General features: G+C 48.2%; 1 protein-coding gene across 4 annotated transcripts in view; it reads left to right on the top strand.

Moving 5' to 3' along the window:
- The window catches only part of rims4 (regulating synaptic membrane exocytosis 4), a 236,866-nt gene that overhangs the window by 170,347 nt on the left and 44,606 nt on the right, over positions 1 to 21,913 (top strand). For all 4 annotated transcript variants that reach the window (XM_060918196.1, XM_060918195.1, XM_060918197.1 and 1 more), the window contains 3 exons: positions 7,157 to 7,269; positions 8,380 to 8,481; positions 16,658 to 16,797. In XM_060918196.1, the coding sequence (XP_060774179.1) occupies positions 7,157 to 7,269; positions 8,380 to 8,481; positions 16,658 to 16,797 (355 nt within the window). The remainder of the gene's footprint in view (positions 1 to 7,156; positions 7,270 to 8,379; positions 8,482 to 16,657; positions 16,798 to 21,913) is intronic.

Genomic DNA, 21,913 nt, shown 5'->3' with positions numbered 1-21,913 from the left:
CAAGATATTATAACTTGTTAAGATGTCATTTTTGCAGTGTAGATGTCATGAGTCTGCTCCCTGCTCGACTAATTGGGTAATATTCCACCACACCCTGCCTGGCTGCCACATCCCATCAAACTCTCACTCTAACCAATCAGGAAGCTCACCTGCTCTGTGCCCTTAATCACTGTCACCTGCTTCTTGTTACCTGCTCCTTTGTGTGTGTGTATTTAAGGCACAGGTCTCCAGACATTCAGTGTCAGTTCATCTGCGATGCAACACATTCCTGTTCGCTGGCTCTCTACACAACTGATCTCCATGACTGAAGACTTTCCTGACCCGACATGACTGCTTTCCTGCCCCGAACAACCTGCCAGTACCTGCCTACCCCCTGCTCCAGTCTGTGCCCGGTGTTGTCCCAGCTCCTGCAGCCACTCACTCCAAAGGACCCTCCTGCCACTGCCTCACCCAGACCCCCACTCCCAGGGAACCACGACTGCCACTGCGCGCTCAGCCACAGCCACCACTCAGACTCTCACTCTCCTCATCCCCTTTCCCCTTTATCAATAAATCAACTTGTGTTCGTGACACGCACTTGGTTCTCCTGTCTCGTACTTGACAGTACGAACTGACCACCATGGAACCAGCGCACGAACCATCAGCCCTGGACCGCCTTGAACGTGCTGAGGGAGATGTGACCAGGATGTCTGCCAACATTGCATCCTTAATCCAGATCGGCCATCAGCATCAACGGCAGATCCAACAACAACAAGAGCAACTTGCCCAGGTGATCCAGATGCTGACTAACCTGTCCAGTCCGCCTGCTCCTGCTCCGGCTCCCTCAGCACCACTCCTTCCCTCTGCGCCTCTTCCTGTGCCCGATGCTCCAGCTCCTGAAACTCCCACCCCAGAGCCCAAGATCGGAAACCCTGAGCACTTCGATGGTGACCCAACCCAGGTCCAGGCCTTCTTGACTAGCTGCCGACTCCAGTTCTCACTGCAACCCAGGACCTTCGCGACTGAGGGAGCCAGAGTCGGATTTGTCATCACCCACCTGACGGGCCAGGCTCGACTATGGGGAGCAGCTGAGTTCGAGTGACAGACTCCAGCCTGTGCCACCTTCGGGGCGTTTGCGGAGGAGATGATTAAAGTATTCAACCTGGGCTTTTCGTCAGCAGTGGCATCCCGTGCACTGATGACCATCTGTCAGGGAAATCGGACCATAGCTGACTACTCAATCGATTTCTGCACTTTAGCCAGACGCAGCTCATGGAATATGGAAGCCATGGTGGACGCCTTCTTTCACAGTCTGGCCGATTACATCAAGGATGAACTCGTTTCTCATGACCTGCCACCAACCCTTGATGAAGCCATTGCCCTTGCAGCTCGTATCGACCACCGGATCCAGACCCACAGGCGTGAGAAGGAGCACCAGAGCCAGTCCGCCGTCCACAGTCGGGGTGAATCTTCTGCCTTCCTGACTCGTCCAGTCGCCCCCCCAGCCCAGCCAACCCAGCCGGAGCCCATGGAGATTGGCCGTGCCACCTTCACTCCTGAAGAGCACCAGCGCCGCTTAACATCCAATCTGTGCCTATACTGCGGGGGTGAGGGCCATCGAGTCATTACTTGTCCGGCAAAAGCCAGAGCTCACCGGGTGTAGGGGAGATCCGGGTGAGCTCAACATGTCTTCAGCCTCCCCCAATTTGTAAACCCCTGCTCCAGATTCGTCTTCTGCTCCCCAACTCCACCCATACACTCTCCGCCCTGGTCGACTCCGGAGCCGAGGCCAACATCATGGATGCAGAGCTTGCTCGACAACTGGGCGTAGGGCGCCACCGCCTGTCCACACCTGTTCCCGCACGAGCCCTGGACGGACATCCACTCGGCACAGTGACTCACACCTCAGCACCTGTCATGCTACTATCAGGAAACCACCAGGAGGCCATCCAGTTTGATCTTCTGCATTCACCAGGACCACCCCTCATCCTCGGCTATCCGTGGCTGCATCAACACAACCCCCACCTTGACCGGGAGACCGGCATGATATGTGAGTGGGGGAGGGAATGTCACCGGACCTGCTTAAAGGGGGCTGTCGTGCCCACCAATCCCGAAACCACCAGTTCTGTCCCTGACCTCTCTAATGTGCCTGCCTGTTACCATGGTCTCCGAGACGTCTTTAACAAATCCAAAGCCACCTCTCTGCCTCCTCACCGGCCATACGACTGCGCCATAGACCTCCTGCTGGGCACCACACCACCGAAGGGCCGTCTGTACTCCTTGTCTGCACCCGAGAGGAGAGCCATGGAGGATTACATCAATGACTCCCTGGCTGCTGGAATAATCCGCCCGTCACCTTCCCCTGCCGGAGCTGGATTCTTTTTCGTTGGAAAGAAGGATGGCTCTCTCCATCCATGCATTGATTACAGAGGACTGAATTACATCACGGTCAAAAACCGTTACCCTCTGCCACTCTTGTCATCTGCTTTTGAGCTGTTCAAGAGGGCCACCGTCTTCACTAAACTCGACCTCAGGAATGCATATCACCTGGTGCGCATGAGAGAGGGCGATGAGTGGAAGACGGTGTTCAATACACCAACCAGACACTATGAGTACCTGGTCATGCCCTTCAGCCTCACCAATGCCCCAGCAGTGTTCCAGGCTCTAGTGAATGACATCCTCCGGGACATGCTCAATATCTTTGTATTCGTTTATTTGGATGACATTTTGATATTCTCAAGATCCATGTCAGACCATATCCATCACGTTCAGCTGGTCCTGTGCCGTCTCCTGGAAAACTCACTCTTCATCAAGGCAGAGAAATGTGAGTTCCACACCAGATCCATGTCCTTTCTGGGGTACATAGTGGCAGAGGGGACCATTCAGATGGACCCTGCTAAGGTATCGGCAGTGACATCCTGGCCCGTACCAGAGAACCGCAAGAAGTTGCAACAATTCTTGGGCTTTGCCAACTTCTACAGGAGGTTCATTCGGAATTACAGCAAGGTGGCATCTCCACTCACTGCCCTCACCAGCACTAAAGCACCGTTCCTGTGGACCCTGGAGGCAGACAAGGCATTCAAGACACTCAAGACACGCTTCACTTCAGCTCCCATCCTCCAGATGCCCGACCCTGAGTGGCAGTTTGTGGTGGAAGTGGATGCATCGGACGTAGGAGTCGGGGCAGTGCTCTCCCAGCGCGCAGCGGAGGACGGCAAACTGCATCCCTGTGCCTTCTTCTCCCGCAGACTGTCCCCAGCTGAACAAAACTACGACATTGGGAACCGTGAGCTGCTTGCTGTCAAACTCGCTCTGGAGGAGTGGCGACAATGGCTAGAGGGCTCGAGCGTTCCATTCCTTGTCTGGACAGATCATAAAAACCTGGAATACATACGAACAGCCAGAAGATTGAACTCGCGCCAGTCCCGGTGGTCCCTGTTTTTCACGTGGTTCAATTTCACACTCTCCTATCGTCCTGGTTCACGCAATGCGAAGCCCGACGCCCTCTCCCGTGTATTTCAGAAGAGTGAAGCACCAGTGGAAGACCCGTCCCCCATCCTCCCGAGTTCCTGTGTTGTCGCTGCTCTGACCTGGGATTTCGAGGAACAGGTCAGAGAAGCAATTCGAAACCAGCCGGGTCCTAGTACTTGCCCTGACAACCGCCTCTTCGTTCCAGGACATCTGAGATCTCAGGTGGTTCAGTGGGGTCACGACTCTCACTTAACTTGTCATCCCGGTGTCACGCGCACCATTCATCTGCTCTCCCAGCGGTTCTGGTGGCCCTCGCTGAGGAGAGATGTCCGTGACTTCATGAGAGCATGCCCCACCTGCAATCAGCACAAGACCCCCAGCCATCCACCTGCAGGGTTACTTCAACCCCTGCCGGTGCCCAAGCGACCCTGGTCCCACCTCTCGCTGGATTTTGTTACTGGACTCCCCCCGTCTGATGGCAACACAGTCATCCTCACCACCGTGGACAGATTCAGCAAGATGGCCCACTTTGTTCCATTGCCAAAACTGCCCTCTGCAAAGGAGACCGCACAAGTGGTCCTAGAGCAGGTGTTCCAGATCCACGGGCTTCCTAGGGACATTGTGTCTGACCAGGGCCCGCAGTTTGCATCTTCGTTCTGGAAGGAGTTCTGCCACCTCCTAGGGGCCACTGCCAGTCTCACATCCGGCTTCCACCCTCAGTCTAATGGGCAGTCGGAGTGACTCAACCAGGAGCTGGAGAAGTGTCCCTTTGCTGCATGGCTTCATGCAATCCTCGGTCATGGGCTCAACATCTCTTATGGGTGGAATATGCCCACAACTCCCTTCTGAGCTCTGCCACTGGCTTGTCCCCTTTCCACTGCGTGTATGGTTACCAACCACCGCTGTTTGCAAGTCAGGAGGGAGATGCATCCTGCCCGTCTGCCCTTGCATACGTCCGTCGCTGTCGCCGAACCTGGGCCCAAGCTCAGACCACCCTCCTCAGATCCGTTGCCAGTTATGCTGCTGGGGCCAATCGACGGAGGATTCCAGCCCCTATGTACCGGGTGGGCCAGAAGGTGTGGCTCTTGGCCTGGGACCTGCCACTCAGAGTGGAGTCACGCAAGTTGGCACCCCGATACGTTGGCCCATTTCTTGTACAGAAGGTAATCAGCCCATCTACAGTCCGGCTGCAACTGCCTAGGTCGATGAGGGTGCACCCGACGTTTCATGTCTCCAAACTGAAGCCGGTTCATGAAAGCACCCTGGTCCCAAATGCACCACCGCCACCTCCTCCTCGCCTCACTGAGGGGGGTCCAGTCTACGCCGTTGAACGCCTGCTTCAGTCACGTCGGCGGGGCAGGGCCCTTCAGTACCTGGTAGATTGGAAAGGCTATGGTCCTGAGGAGAGGATGTGGGTCCCCGCCAGGAGGATTGTGGACCCGACACTCATCTCCGACTTCCACTGCCTCCATCCTGACCAGCCTTCCATCCGGAGGGGCCGACCAAGGGGTTCCCGACGCGGGTCTGTCCAGCCGGCTTGCCCTCCACCCAATCCTGTGCCTACATCTACCCCTGAATCCGACTCTGAACCAGATCCTGTGCCTGCGCCTGCCCCCGACTCTGGCTCTGAACCTGATCCGGTGCCATCGGATGGTGGATTGCCCTCTTAGGATGAAACCATGGACACTGTCAGGTCGGAGGAATTCTGACCCTCCTCCGGTTCCCCCCTCCGCCTGCCCTGCTCGGTGTCTCTCTTCTTGGGACTTCTGGGGCCGTCCCTTGAGGGGGGGTTCTGTCATGAGTCTGCTCCCTGCTCGACTAATTGGGTAATATTCCACCACACCCTGCCTGGCTGCCACACCCCCTCACACTCTCGCTCTAACCAATCAGGAAGCTCACCTGCTTTGTGCCCTTAATCACTGTCACCTGCTTCTTGTTACCTGCTCCTTTGTGTGTGTGTATTTAAGGCACAGGTCTCCAGACATTCAGTGTCAGTTCGTCTGTGATGCAACACATTCCTGTTCGCTGGCTCTCTACACAACTGATCTCCGTGACTGAAGACTTGCCTGACCCAACACGACTGCTCTCCTGCCCCGAACAACCTGCCAGTACCTGCCTGCCCCCTGCTCCAGTCTGTGCCCGGTGTTGTCCCAGCTCCTGCAGCCACTCACTCCAAAGGACCCTCCTGCCACTGCCTCACCCAGACCCCCACTCCCAGGGAACCACGACTGCCACTGCGTGCTCAGCCGCAGCCACCACTCAGACTCTCTCCCCATCCCCTTTCCCCTTTATCAATAAATCAACTTGTGTTTGTGTCACGCACTTGGTTCTTCTGTCTCGTACTTGACAGTAGAAGAATATAAGACATCAACTCTGAGATTATTAAAACTCGTTCTAGATTAGGCCAAAAAAAAAAAGTGTGTTTCCGGTAACATGAAATACTAAAATAAGGTCGGTAGGTAGGAAAAAGTTTTTTTTTTTCTTAATTTTTTTTTTTATTTTGTTCAAAAAAATTAACACAAGTAAACATCTTACAAAATAGTATTTTGGCACAGAATCCTTTATACCACACATCATAATAAAATAAAAGTGTTTTAAATCTTTAAACGAATAAAAAAAAATCACGAGAGTTCGAGTTATGATCTACGGAAGCGTATTGCTGCCACACTCAAAAAAATTGGCTTAGAATCAAGTAATTACGTGAAAAGATATTGTTAACAAAGTTATCACGTTTTTACAATATATTTATCGTGTAATAACATAACATCATGTAATTTCATGATATGAAATTATCACATTATTTCATGATATTTTCATGTAATAACGTGAAAACACCTTATCAAGAAATAACATGAAAATAACGTCCTAGGCTAGGCTACTTCCATTAAAAGCAGACGGCCTAGCCTAGCCTACTGTAGAACCTGGGTCGAGCAAAAAGACCGAGCAAAAACATGGCTGAATCCTGAATGACTCCTATTTGTATAAATAGGGGACTACATAGGCGGCAAAACATAGTGTTTTTCCCTGCCATGGAAGTGCATTTGTATATTGAAGAGGAAGCAATTTGCATTACAGCCTTGAATGAGGATTCAAAATGGCGCCTCGGCTCAGTTTTCCCTTCCTCCTTCAGTATACAAGTGCGCTTCCATGTTTATGCAGGAGGGCTGATAGAAGTGGCGAAACATTTTACTTTTTATCGTTTCTTTCACAACTTGAATGCATTGAAACAAAAAATTATGACAAACTAACGCCGCTTACACTAAAATATCGAGGGAAATTTGTAATAAAAACTTTACGGTCGGCAATTTCGACGCAGAAATTCTCAATCGGTCGGGTTACCGGAAACACACTTTTTTTTTTTGGCCTTATAACCAACGTATTCCAAGATGTCTTGTCAAGTAAAATTATCTGTCCATACAGCAAGATAATTTCACTAGTATTAAGGAATTTTCTCCTCAAATTCAGTTTTCAGTTTTTTGCAGTGTGTACTTGTGTGGGAAGGGAATAGTTTACTTTTGTCTTTATTATGATTACAGATTTTGAAAAAATGAACACAAATGAGATTTAGATTAACGTACTTACTCTAAACTAGGTCCTCAGAACTTTGTCTATATTTATGAACTTGGCATTATATTGAAATGATTTTAAGGACATTTATACTAAAATATTTTTAAAAATTAACATGGGTTTGTGCTTTCCTTCCCAGTCTAAATTATAGTGGTGTTTGTTTGGCTTCGGATGCTCAGTTCAGTGATTTTTTGGATGGCATGGGCCCAGCACAGTTTGTGGGTAGACAGACATTGGCCACAACCTCAATGGGTAAGTTTATACTGTCACTTAATTGTGTGATACTTACAATTGCATCCCACTGATCCACATTAATCCACATTAAAAGTACATTATTTGACCAACAGTTTTTGGACACCTGACTATAACAGCCATATGTGGGCCCTCCCCAAACTGTTACCCCAAAGTCAGAATTATACAATTATTTAATCTTCTGTGCTGTAGTATTACAATTTCCCTTCACTGGAACTAAGATATCTAGCCCAAACATGTTCCAGCATGACAATGCCTATGTGCACAAAGCAAGGTTCATGAAGACATGGCTTGCCAAGATTGGAGTGGAAGAAGTCAAGTTACCTGCAAAGAGCCCTGACCTCAAGGCCAATGAACAATTTGGGATGAATTGGAATGCTGACTGCACCCCAGGCCTTCTCCCCTGATGTTTCAAGTGTCATCTTGCCTGGCACTCAAGTGTATTTATGTATGTACATTTTAGTTGATGACCGCACTAATGCTCTTGTGGTTGAATGGGCAAATACCCACAGCCATGCTCCAAAATCTAGTGTAAAGCCTTCCCAGAACAGTGCAGGTTATTATAACAGGAAGGGGGGGGGACTAAATCTGGAATGGGGTGTTCAAAAAAGCACATGTGGGTATAATGTTAAGGTGTCCACAAACCTTTGGTCATATAATACATATAGCTGTTTAAGGAACCATTACAAGACTAAGTTCACACACACACACACACACACACACACACATGTGCACACATGCACGCACGCACACATACACACACACACACACACACACACACAGAGAGAGAGAGAGAGCAACAATTACACACAACAGTAAGAGTAAATACTAATATTGAAAAATGCTACAAAGATTAATAATAAAAACAGTCAAACTATGAATGTCACAATGTTATGTATTGAAGAAAAAAACTGTGTAACTAAATGCAAACTAGTATATATAATAACAAGTGACAATGGTTATCAATCACCTTAATCATACAGCAGAAGAGAATATACCTAGATAGACACATTTTAAGAAGGAGATGGCATCAGTCTGACTGCAGCAAAGTTTGGGTGCCTTTGGCAATCAACTGTATTTATACAGTGTATTTATGTGTGTGTATTTTAGGTGATGTGGAGATTGGGCTGATGGAAAGGAATAGGCAGTTGGAGGTTGAGATCATTAAGGCTAGAGGACTCATCATGAAACCTGGCTCCAGGGGGCCTCCAGGTGACTCACCTATCAAAAAAATATTCTGCTTTCTAGCTAAAAATTTTGAAAATTTGAGAGTTTTTGTTGAAAAGATATAAATATTGTTTATGCAAGATTTATTATATGGAATGTAAAGAGAATACATTGGATTACATAAATTTATAATTTTAAAAAGCTTAGTGCCTTGAAAAAGTATTCATACCCCTTGAACTTTTTCACATTTTTCCACCTTACAACCACGAACTTAAACGTTTTTTATTGAGATTTTATGTGATAGACCAACACAGAGTAGCACATAATTGTGAAGTGAAACGAAAATGGTAAATGGTCTTCAAAATTTTAAACAAATAAAAATCTGAAAAATGTGGTGTGCATTAGTATTCAGCCCCCTGTACTCTGCTACCTCTAAATACAATCCAGTGCAATCAATTGCCTTCAGAAGTCATCTAATTAGTTAATAGAGTCCTACTGTGTAATTTACTCTCAGCATAAATACACTTGTTCTGTGAAGGCCTCAGTGGTTTGTTAGAGAACACTGAAGAACAAACAGCATCATGAAGACCAAAGAACTCACCAGACAGGTCAGGGATAAAGTTCTGGAGAAGTTTAAAGCAGGGTTAGGTTATAAAAAAATATCCCAAGCTCTGAACATCTCAAGAAGCACTATTCAATCCATCATTCAAAAATGGAAAAAGTATGGCACAACTGCAAACCTACCAAGACATGGCCGTCCACCTAAACTGACAGAGTAAGCAAGGAGAGCACTGGTCAGAGAAGCAGCCAAGAGGCCCATGATCACTCTGGAGGAGCTGCAGAAATCCACAGCTCAGGTGGGAGAATCTGTGCACAGGACAACTATAAGTCGTACACTCCAAAATCTGGCCTTTTTGGAAGAGTGGCAAGAAGAAAGCCATTGTTGAAAGACAGGCATAAGAAGTCCCGTTTGCAGGTTGCCAGAAGCCTTGTTGGGGACACAGCAAACATGTGGAAGAAGGTGCTTTGGTCAGATGAGACCAAAGTTGAACTTTTTGGCCTAAATGCGAAGCATTATGTGTGGTGGAAAACTAACACTGCTCATCACCCTGCACACACCATCCCCACTGTGAAACATGGTGGTGGCAGCATCATGCTATGGGGATGCTTTTCTTCAGCAGGGACAGGGAAGCTGGTCAGAGTTGATGGAAAGATGGATGGAGCTAAATACAGGGCAATCCTGGAAGAAAGCCTGTTGGAGGCTGCAAAAGACTTGAGACTGGGAAGGAGATTCACCTTCCAGCAAGACAATGACCCTAAACATACAGCCAGAGCTACAATGGAATGGTTTAGATCAAAGAATATTCATGTGTTAGAATGTCCCAGTCAAAGTCCAGACCTGAATCCCATTGAGCATCTGTGGCAAGACTTGAAAATTGCTGTTCACAGACGCTCTCCATCCAATCTGGCTGAGCTTGAGCTATTTTGCAAAGAAGAATAGGCAAAAATTTCAGTGTCTAGATGTGCAAAGCTGGTAGAGACATACTGTACCACAAAAGACTTGCAGCTGTAATTGCAGCAAAAGGTGGCTCTACAAAGTATTGACGCAGGGGGGCTCAGGGCTCGAAATTCGCGGTGGTCCGGTCGCCCAAGGTGACTTAATTTGTCATTTGGCGGGTAATTCCTGTCACTAGTCAGCCCGGCTGGCTAGTTAAAAATAAAAAAGATACGGTATATGAAGCAAAGATTCAGACACACCGTCAACTAAAGCCACCACATATTAAGTGTGTGCCGTGTCTGTGTTAATCGATGTGTGTGGCAGCGGGGGCGTGGTCAAGCGCCGGTCTGTGACAGGAGGACGGAGTCAGGGAAGGTAAGTGGCAGAATCACTACACCTGTCGTTAATTAATGTGTTTGTGTGTCTTCCCAGTGACCGCACCCTATTTAAGGAGAGAGAGCGAGAGCAGAGGGAGCTCTCTCCCGAACCAGACAACTGGAATGTGTGTGCATAGCTGAGAGAGAAAGATTTGCACTGAAAAGTGGAGATAAAAGAGTTTTGTGAATTCAGTTCTGTCCTGCCGTCCTTCTGTGCTCCACCCACTTACACGAACTGTCACAGTGGTGCTGAAACCCGGGATGAGCACAGAAGAGAACAGCTCCATGGAGTCCTCCACCTTCGCCGACCTGATCCACGCCCTCACCACGGCCCAACAGAGCCAGCACCAGGCGCTGCTCGCCCTCCGAAAGGAGCAAGAACAACGGTTCGAGGCCCTGGTGCTGGCACAACAGGAAGATCGTTGGGCGTTCCAGCACCTGCTCACGTTGGCGGGGTCCACCATCTCCACCGCCGCGGGTCCTTCCCCCCTCACCCTCATGAAGATGGGCCCGCAGGACGACCCCGAGGCATTCCTCAGGCTCTTTGAGCAGGTAGCGGAGACCTCGGGGTGGCCGGTGGAACAGCGCGCGGCGCGCCTCCTCCCCCTGCTAACGGGAGAGGCGCAGCTGGCCACGCTACAGCTCCCCGCCGACCACCGGCTGGCCTACGCGGACCTTCGCCGGGCCGTCCTCCAGCGGGTGGGATGCACCCTGGAGCAACAGCGTCAGCGTTTCCACACTCTGCGCTTGGAGGAAGTCGGCCGGCCGTTCGCGTTTGGCCAGCAACTCCGGGACGCCTGCTGGCGGTGGTTGAGGGCCAACAGCTGCGATGCCGAGGGACTCATCGACCAGGTGGTACTGGAGCAGTTCGTCGCGTGTTTATCAGCGGGAACCGCAGAGTGGGTCCAGTGCCACCGCCCGGCGTCGCTGGATCAGGCAATCGAGCTGGTGGAGGACCATCTGGCAGCTGTCCCGACGGCAGGACAGCAGACGACCTCTTCTCTTCTCTCCTCTCTCTCTCTCTCCCCTCCTCCTGTGTCTCCTCCTCTCCCTATTCCCCCACCGCGGAGGCGGGGGCCGGCACCACCTCAGCCAGCCCGCCTCACCCGTGGTGCCCTCCCATGTCTCCCTTCTGTGTCTGTCTCTCTCCCCCCTCAGGTGAGTGAGCCCCAGAGCACTAGTGCAGAGAGGAAGCCTGGGCCGGTTCGCTGGCACTGCGGGGAGCCGGGCCACCTCCAACAGCAGTGCTTGGTAATGGAGGTGGGCGTGGTGGTTTGGATCCCCGACGCGCCAGGAGCTGCCCTAGATCGGGCCGGAGCGTATCGCATACCGGTGAGTATCCAAGGGGTTACATATCAGGCGTTGGTGGATTCTGGCTGTAATCAGACCTCAATTCACCAAAGCCTGGTTCAAGGTGAGGCATTGGGGGGAGCACAATTGGTGAAGGTGTTGTGTGTGCACGGGGATGTTCACAAGTACCCTTTAGTGTCGGTCCACATTTTTTTTCGAGGGGAAAAATGTATAGTGAAGGCGGCGGTTAATCCTCGCCTTACCCACTCTCTAATTTTGGGGACTGATTGGCCGGGATTTCGGGATTTAATGACACATTTAGTGAAGATTGGGTCCTGTCATTTAACAGGGGGAGGTCCCGGTGTCGCTTTGGCGGGAGCAGCTGTCACAGAGCCGTCTACGTCATCTCCACGTCAGAGTGAGGAGCCGCCGGCCCCTCCTCTCTCTGTTGGGGAATCCCTCGCGGATTTCCCATTAGAGCAGTCGCGAGACGAGACTCTGCGGCATGCGTTTGACCAAGTGAGAGTAATCAATGGTCAAACGGTCCAGCCGAATGCCACCCCGTCCTTCCTCTACTTCGCGATTATGAAGGATAGATTATACCGAGTGATGCAGGACACTCAAACTAAAGAGCGAGTCATGCAGCTTTTAATTCTGAAGAGCCGCCGGGAATTGGTATTCCAGGTGGCTCACTTTAATCCCATGGCTGGACACTTAGGGCAGGATAAAACACTAGCCCGAATAATGGCCCGGTTCTATTGGCCAGGGATTCACGGCGATGTCCGTAGGTGGTGTACGGCATGCCGCGAATGCCAGTTAGTAAATCCAATGGCCATTCCAAAAGTGCCTTTGCGCCCTCTACCGTTAATCGAGACCCCATTCGAAAGAATTGGAATGGATCACATTGGGCCATTAGATCGGTCAACACGAGGGTACCGCTTTATATTAGTTCCAGTGGACTATGCAACGCAATACCCGGAAGCAGTGCCTCTTCGCAATATCTCAGCACGCAGTATTGCGGAGGCACTCTTCCGCGTTATCTCCCGAGTTGGAATCCCGAAAGAGATTCTGACTGACCAAGGCACCTCGTTTATGTCACATACACTGAACGAACTGTATGGGTTATTGGGTATTAAACTGATCACCCACAAATGGACGGTTTAGTTGAACAGTTCAATCGCACCCTCAAGAACATATTTAAAAAATTCATAAGTGAGGATGCACATAATTGGGATAGATGGCTCGAACCCTTGCTCTTTGCAGTGCGAGAGGTCCCCCAAGCCTCCACGGGGTTCTCCCCATTTGAATTGTTATACGGGCGTAAGTCGCGCGGCATCCTAGATGTGCTGCGGGAAAATTGGGAGGAGGGACCTTCACCAAGTAAAAACAAAATCCAATACATTATTGACCTGCGCGCAAAACTCCACACACTCACGCACCTAACCCAGGAGAATTTGTGGCAGGCCCAAGAAGGGCAAACCCGCCTGTACGACAAGGGTACGCGCCTTAGGGAGTTCGCACCGGGAGAGAAAGTACTCGTACTGTTGCCCACATCGAGCTCCAAATTAGTCGCCAAGTGGCAAGGACCCTTTGAGGTCACACGGCGAGTCGGGGACGTTGACTATGAGGTGAGGCGAACGGATAGGGGTGGGGCGCTACAGATTTACCACCTCAACCTGCTCAAACTCTGGAACGAGGAGATCCCCGTAGCGTTGGTGTCGGTGGTTCCTGAGAAGGCGGAGCTGGGGCCGGAGGTGCAAAAGGGAACATTGGCATCGAGTCCCTCTCCAGTCCCCTGTGGAGACCACCTCTCCCCAACCCAACTCGCGGAGGTTGCCTAGTTGCAGACCGAGTTTTCGGACGTGTTCTCGCCCTTGCCCGGCCGCACCAACCTCATAGAGCACCACATTGAGATGCCCCCGGGGGGTGGTAGTGCGTAGCCGCCCTTACAGGTTACCCGAGCACAAGAAAAAAGTGCTTTTGGAAGAACTCGAGGCCATGCTCGAAATGGGCATCGTCGAGGAGTCCCACAGTGACTGGAGCAGCCCGGTTGTCTTGGTACCCAAGGCCGACGGGTCGGTCCGGTTCTGTGTAGACTATAGAAAAGTCAATACGGTGTCTAAATTCGATGCGTACCCAATGCCTCGTATTGATGAGTTGCTCAATCGGCTAGGCACGGCTTGTTTTTACTCGACACTGGATTTAACAAAGGGTTATTGGCAGATCCCCTTGACTCCATTATCCTGGGAAAAAACGGCCTTTTCCACACCGTTCGGCTTACACCAATTCGTCACACTTCCTTTTGGGCTGTTTGGGGCACCCACAACGTTTCAGTGGCTGATGGATAGGGTCCTCCGCCCCCACGCCACCTATGCGGCCACATACCTCGACGATATCATTATTTATAGTAATGACTGGCAGTGGCACTTACAATACCTGAGGGCCGTCCTTAAGTCGCTGAGGTGAGCGGGTCTCACAGCCAACCCAAAGAAGTGTGCGATTGGGCGGGTGGAAGTACGATATCTGGGCTTCCACTTGGGCAACGGGCAGGTGCGTCCCCAAATTAACAAGACAGCAGCGATTGCGGCCTGCCCGAGGCCCAAGACCAAAAAGGGGGTGAGACAGTTCCTGGGGCTGGCTGGCCACTATCGTAGGTTTATACCTAATTATTCGGACGTCACCAGCCTGCTGACTGATCTCACTAAAAAGGGGGCACTAGATCCAGTCCAGTGGACGGAGCAATGCCAGCGGGCGTTCTCTAAGGTAAAGGCTGCACTGTGCGGGGGGCCACTATTACATTTCTCTCCCTTTTATGTTACATACGGATGCGTCGGACAGAGGGCTGGGGGCCGTGCTGTCCCAGGAGGTGGAGGGGGAGGATCGTCCCGTGCTGTACATCAGCAGAAAGCTGTTGGTACACGAGGGGCGCTACAGCACGATAGAAAAGGAGTGCCTCGCGATCAAGTGGGCGGTCCTCACCCTCCGCTACTACCTGCTGGGGCGCCCCTTCACCCTCTGTTTGGACCACGCGCCCCTCCAGTGGCTCCACCACATGAAGGATGCCAACGCGCGGAACACCCGTTGGTATCTGACACTCCAACCCTTTAATTTCAAGGTGATCCACAGGCCGGGGGCGCAGATGGTTGTGGCGGACTTTCTCTCCCGTCAAGGGGTGGAGGGGAGTCGGCTGCAGGCCGGACGGCTGCCTGGCCTGAGTCGGGCATTGGGGGTATGTGGCAGCGGGGGCGTGGTCAAGCGCCGGTCTGTGACAGGAGGGCGGAGTCAGGGAAGGTAATTGGCAGAATCACTATACCTGTCATTAATTAATGTGTTTGTGTGTCTTCCCAGTGACCGCGCCCTATTTAAGGAGAGAGAGCGAGAGCAGAGGGAGGTCTCTCCTGAACCAGACGACTGGAATGTGTGCGCGTAGCTGAGAGAGAAAGATTTGCACTGAAAAGTGGAAATAAAAGAGTTTTGTGAATTCAGTTCTGTTCTGCCGTCCTTCTGTGCTCCACCCACTTACACAAACTGTCACAATGTATTTATTGGCAGGACGGTCAGGCTGTCGTTTTTTTCACTACTGCGCATGCATATAACAGTCATCCCAAGTCTCCCGGAAGTTCCAGGAGTCTCCCGCATATTGATAGTGGCTCCCTGATGCCCGCAAATTGGAGAATATCTCCCGGACTCTAGAGCAAGCGAGCAAGAGCGTGCACGCGAAACATTAATGTCTGCATCGCGCATATGACAGAGTACGCGAGGGAGCGCGAGAAAGACTGCGTGTGTGCCTGTTCATGAAGCGCATGCTAGACAAAGAGCATCCTGATTGGTTTACAGATATCCCAACCTGCAGACCCCCCCCCACTGATGGGGAAAAAAGTCCAATATATTATTATTTGTTGATATTATATTATGGTGCTCTGTGTTGTTCTCATTTATGTATTTAACAACAGTATCAAAATACTCCGGTTCTTGAAATAAATGCACATTAGTCATGAACAATGGTAACTACTCTCTTTTGTGTTATTTTTGACAGAAGTAGAATTCATACATGAACAAATTTTGGCTAGTTGATTTTCTGTTTGGCTAGTTACTTTGGAAGGTAACTAGTCTGGCTGGCTGGTGAAAAAATATACGAATTTCGAGCCCTGGGGCTGAATACTAATGCACATCACATTTTTCAGATTTTTATTTGTTTAAAATTTTGAAGACCATTTATCATTTTCGTTTCACTTCACAATTATGCGCTACTCTGCGTTAGTCTATCACATAAAATCTCAATAAAAAACTTTTAAGTTCGTGGTTGTAAGGTGGAAAAATGTGAAAAAGTTCAAGGGGTATGAATACTTTTTCAAGGCACTGTGTGTATATATATATATAGTGACAATCACCATTTTGCATTCACCTTAACCATTAATTACTTTTCATACAAATTGTCTAAAGGTAAAGCCTTTTGCATTTGCATTCTTGACACAATGGATTGTGAGGACAAATGTCAATGGTATAGTAAGTTAGGAACTTTCCATTGTGGGTCTGTATCTGTATTAATATGTAAAAATGTTTTGTGAGTCCCTAAAGCGGACATATTTAGATTTTTTCCCCCCATAATCCCCACTTGACATTTTTTAAGACCTTGAAACCCCCAACTCTCCCTCCACCTTGCTAGAACCAAAAAAAGAAGAAACAAAGGAAGAATCTCCCAATCCCCCCCAAAAAAACGCTCAATCAAATTATTGCCTTTTAATAACTAAAAAACAAAACAAACCTAGTGAACAGTAAGAAGCATAACACATCATATATTTTCAATACAATCCTCTTACAAATCATTAATCAAATGGTTTAATGTAATGAAACCATGAATGGTTTGATTGTTGCAGAAGAGCAAAGCAAACAAAAATTTTAAATCATTGTTGAAATATTATCATTAAAATAATTTGCAAAGTGTTATATTTGAAACTTTCCATCTGACCGATGCCCCTTGCATTTTTCCCACAGTTTGAATACATCTGCCTTAAAGACTTGTATAACTACACTTACAGTTATTTCATATTTTTAGCGGCATACATAAAAGTGTACCTTCTGGAGAATGGTGTATGCATAGCCAAAAAGAAGACGAAGTCTGTTCGGAAGTCACTGGATCCTCTTTACAACCAGGTCCTTGTATTCTCTGAGAGACCACAGGGAAAGGTTGTGCAGGTAACCAACATAAAAATGTGTGTGACCTTATAGTAGGGATTTTACAATGAAAATGAAAGATGTATTCAGTATAACAAAAGTCCTTTGGAAACAAATATGTATCTGAAACTGAGAATTTAAACTAGTTGATATTAAAAATTAACAGATTACATTAAATGAGTTCCTAAGTAGTCTTACTTAACTATACCATTAACTAGCAATGATAAGTGATGTCATTAATGGTATGTCTATTTCTGAAGTGTCTCACTAATAGAAGTAAATACTTATTCCTGATGGCACAATGATCCTCAATGAAAAATTAACAAAGCGTTTCTTGGTTTCCCCAATGGAAGTTTATTTAACCTCTTGAAGAAAATACAACTAGATAGAGACTGTGATTAAGGTCACAGTAATTTGTGCTCACTGACGTTTTCCAATTGAAGGTCAAAATGAAGGTCATTTTGTGTCCTTGAGTTGGATATCTCATGATGTATTGATGACAATATACAGATATAGTGCAAACCATAAAGATGATTCTCAATGTCAAATTTAAAGGGCATGGTCAATCAAGGTCAAGGTCAAAGTCATTCCGTAACTTTGAGTTCGATATGTCATGATGAAAGAATGATGTGATGATGACAATGTATAGGTATACTGCAAACCATAAGCATGATTTCAAGGTCAAATTTACAGGTCATGGTCAATCAAGTGCAAGGTCACATTCAAGGTCAATTGATGAACTTCACATGCGCATTTTATTCTCATGACAGAATGATGGATAATTTATCATATACAGTCAAATTTTAAGTCTATTAAGTAGCTATGACATAGTCCTTTGCTAGCTTCACTAGCCCAAATTAATAATAAACTCTTTAGATTCCGATAGCTCAATATCCGTTAGAGATAGGACTTTCATGTAACATATGTTGATAGAGTACTTTTAGGCAAGAAAGAAGCAAAACTTTACAGATTTTGAATATCTTAATTACTTTCCGAGATATGGCTGATTTCTGATTTTTTCCTGACCGCAGCCACTGTGGATACCTCCAGATCCAGAACAGTAACAGATAACTATGGTTGCTTAGAAAGCTGCATTTCGGCCCTGAAATGCTGAACAAAATAAAAAGAGAGATTGAAAAAATTCTTGAAAATTTACTAAGTTATGGCTGATTTTGTAAAATCTGGATTTTCATGGATCGTTTCAGATCAGGACCAAACCTTGTATTTCACTTCTGGACCCCATATGGAATGATTCCTGAAACTACGGTGAAGATACAACATAAACTTCTAGTACTTGATTTTTGGGATGTAGGACTCCATCTTTGGATCCCTATAGTAGGGTTACCAAATTTTCAAACCCCCAAACCAGGACCCCTCAGTGTACCGCACATTCATACATGCACACATGTATGCACTAATACCTACACCATTAGCATTTTCATAAAGATGGGGAAAATCATTTCAGCGCTTAGCACACCCAGTGACTACACCCTTCAACATCATCCACAAAAACATAGCATATTTGAAAACTATATAATAACACTATAGTAAACACAAAATGCAAGGATTGACTTGTGTAATATAATATATTTATTGATACTCAAATACCTTTCAAAACATCTCATCTCATTATCTCTAGCTGCTTTATCCTTCTACGGGGTTGCAGGCAAGCTGGAGCCTATCCCAGCTGACTATGGGCGAAAGGCGGGGTACACCCTGGACAAGTCGCCAGGTCATCACAGGGCTGACACATAGACACAGACAACCATTCACACTCACACCTACGGTCAATTTAGAGTCACCAGTTAACCTAACCTGCATGTCTTTGGACTGTGGGGGAAACCGGAGCACCCGGAGGAAACCCACACGGACATGGGGAGAACATGCAAACTCCACACAGAAAGGCCCTCGCCGGCCCCGGGGCTCGAACCCAGGACCTTCTTGCTGTGAGGCGACAGCGCTAACCACTACACCACCGTGCCGCCCCTTTCAAAACATAAGTGTGTGTATTTTTAAATGTGCACAAGCACTGGCTGACAGCTTTTTTTTTAACAAAACAATGAACAAATATTTTAGAATAGCCTATAAATAACTAAAACCAGTTTTCCCCCCACAATTTTAAGCATGTGCTGACAGCACTCCAAATCAGCAACAGGTGTGTGCAATGATCCAATTGTCCCAAGGGCATGCACAATGCAGTCTGTGCATGTGGACGTGCGCAGCTGCTCAAACAGCACTAGGCTCGAGCATGCAAAGGCATGACAGAACCTCCCCACCAAAGAGCTCAAGTCCTTGGGGTAATGGGCCTGCCATGAGTAAATGACCACTCAGAGCTCCACTCCAGCTCTGGGCAGACATGGGGGTGTACTCAAACATGGATTCAGGTCTGAACATGAGTTCAGATATAGACTTGGACTCGGGCTTTGACATAGACTTGGGCTCTGGACTAGGCTTGGGCTCCAAATTAGACATGGACTTGGGCTCCAGACTAGACATGGACTCAGGCTCTGGGCTAGGCATAGACATGGCCTCAGACTCAGACTCCAGACAGGATATGGGCTCTGGACAGGACCTGCACTTGGGCTCAGGCTCAGGACAGCATTTGGACTTGGATTCCAGACTGGACTTGGGCATAGACATGGTTTCAGGCATGATTCTGGGCTTGAGCATGGACCCTGGCATCGGTATGAATTAGAAGAATGCATTTATTGTCAATGCACAAATGTACAATGAAACCTAGTTCATCATAGGAGAGCAAAGCTGCTGTGTATGTGCACACCACCACTCTTGGGCACTTCAGCCCAAGGCCGTCCCACATTAACATAACCTGCATGTCTTTGAACTGTGGGGGAAACTGGAGCACCCGGAGGAAACCCACACAGACATGGGGAGAACATACAAACTCCTCACAGAAAGGCCCCTGTTGGCCTCTGGGCTTGAACCCAGAACCTTCTTGCTGTGAGGTAACAGTGCTAACCACTTTCACCACCGTGCCAGACTCAAGCATGAGTCTAGGCTTGGACTCTGACCTTGGCATGGACATGGACTTAAATCTTGGCTTGGGTACTGGCATTAACATCGGCATGGACTGGGACATGGGCTTGGATTTTGTCATGGGCACCAGAGTTAGCATGGGGATGAATTCAGACATGGACATGGACTCAGGCATGACACTGGGCTTGAGAATTGGCATGGACTCCAGCATTGGCATGGGTATGGAGTCAGGCATGACTCTGGGCTCAAGCATGGGCATGGATCCTGGCATTGGTATGGGCATGAATTCAAACATGGGCATGGACTCAGGCATCAGCATGGGCATGGAATCAAGCATGAGTCTGAGCTTGGATTCTGACCTTGGCATGGACATGGACTTAAATCTTGGCTTGGGTACTGGTGTTAACATAGGCATGGACTGGGACATGGGCTTGGATCTTGGCATGGGCACCAGAGTTAGCATGGGCATGAGCTGGAACATGAGCTTGAATCTTAGCATGGGTACTGGTGTTAACATGGACTGGGACATGGCATGGATTTTGGCATGGGCACCAATGGAGCAAGAAGCTCGTCCTCCCTGAAGCTCGGTGGTGGAGCAAAAAGCCTGTCCTCCCTGAAGCCTGGCAGCAGAGCTAAGAGCCTGTCCTCCCTGAAGCCTGGTAGCAGAATGAATAGCTCGTCCCCATTGAAGCCTGGTGGTGGAGCAATGACATCTTCAAAGCCAGGTGGCAGAGCTAGCAATGGATCAGAGGCCACCCTGCCGGCCTCTTGCGCAGGCTCTGGAGTGGGCAGTGGAGTGAAGACTGCCCTGTTGACCTCTGGCGCAGGCTCTGGAGCAGGCAGTGGGGCGGAGGCTGCTCCATCATCTTCTGGTGCAGACTCTGGAGTGGGCAGTGGAGTGGAGGCCACCCAATCAGCCTCCTGGATCTCACCCCCCAAAAAAAAAAAATTGCATAGAGGTCCTCCTTCCTGGAGGACTGGAACCAGGACTTGAGCTTTACCCTGAATGAATAGGAGCTCCGGAGGCATTGGTGCTGCATTTTCACTAGGCCCTTGGCCCACTGGCATACCGGTCCGGTGAGACAAAAAAACTCATGCAGCTAACCCACAAGCACTCTGGAGGTTTAAGCTCTATGAAGTCCTCATGAAAGAAGTGGCATTGCAGCAAAAAACAATTGGTCGGCTGCTCCACCCCGTTATATGGCACCAATATGTCCAGCCCCAGTCGCTGGAGAAAAAGAACTGATCCCAGCTTCAGCAACCTGACTTAAACACCGGATAGCATGGCATGCCTGTATTCTCCCGCTATATCCATTGGTGAAGGAAAAGTATTCTGGCAAGAATGTGGTGTTGAGGCGGATGTAATTGCAGGGAAGTGTTTTATTTACAAGCGTGCTATCCATACAAATGCAAGGCAAGGTCAGAGTAACTAAACTTAAACAAACAAAACTGAAAGTAAACTGAAAGCAGAGTCATAACACAGAACATAAACCAGAGTCATTAATCAAAGTCAGCAATCATGGCTAGGAACAAACATGGCAATCAAAACAAGTGTTAGTGTAGACAGTGTCCTTTTAATTGTGCGCTGACAGCACTCCAAATCAAAAACAGGTGTGTACAATGGTCTAATGGATTGTGGACATGCACAGCTGCTCAAGCAGCACCAGGCTTGAGTGCACAACGTCATGACACTCTGTTAATAAATATGAAGTTTGCATGTAGTGAAATCTTACAAATTTGTGGATCAAAGAAAAAAGGGATATTCAAAACAGAATAATGGAAAATATAGCTGCAAGCAACAATTATCGGGGTCCAAACACCTTCAGCAAATATTGTTTCCAGTGTCCAATTCTTGCCAAGTTACATAGACCAATAAAGATTCCATAGATGAACATTATTTAATAAGTATGAAATGTTTGAAATTGTATGAAATGATGCTGAAAGCCATTTGGGTGAAAGCAGCCTTGTTTTTGAAGCAGCCCGTTAGAAATTATTGTGACCTATTTTTGCACACTCTGGGACATACTGTACAGCTTGGATGTTCAAATAATAATTAATGCACATACTCTTCAAATATGTCTATTTATTTCAAATTGTATATTTTCTATATATTTTTATTGTATTTATATTACTACTTTGTCTC

This window comes from Neoarius graeffei, chromosome 4 (genome assembly GCF_027579695.1).
Source record: "Neoarius graeffei isolate fNeoGra1 chromosome 4, fNeoGra1.pri, whole genome shotgun sequence".
Classification (NCBI taxonomy): domain Eukaryota; kingdom Metazoa; phylum Chordata; class Actinopteri; order Siluriformes; family Ariidae; genus Neoarius; species Neoarius graeffei.
This window is presented reverse-complemented; position numbering and strand designations above follow the sequence as displayed.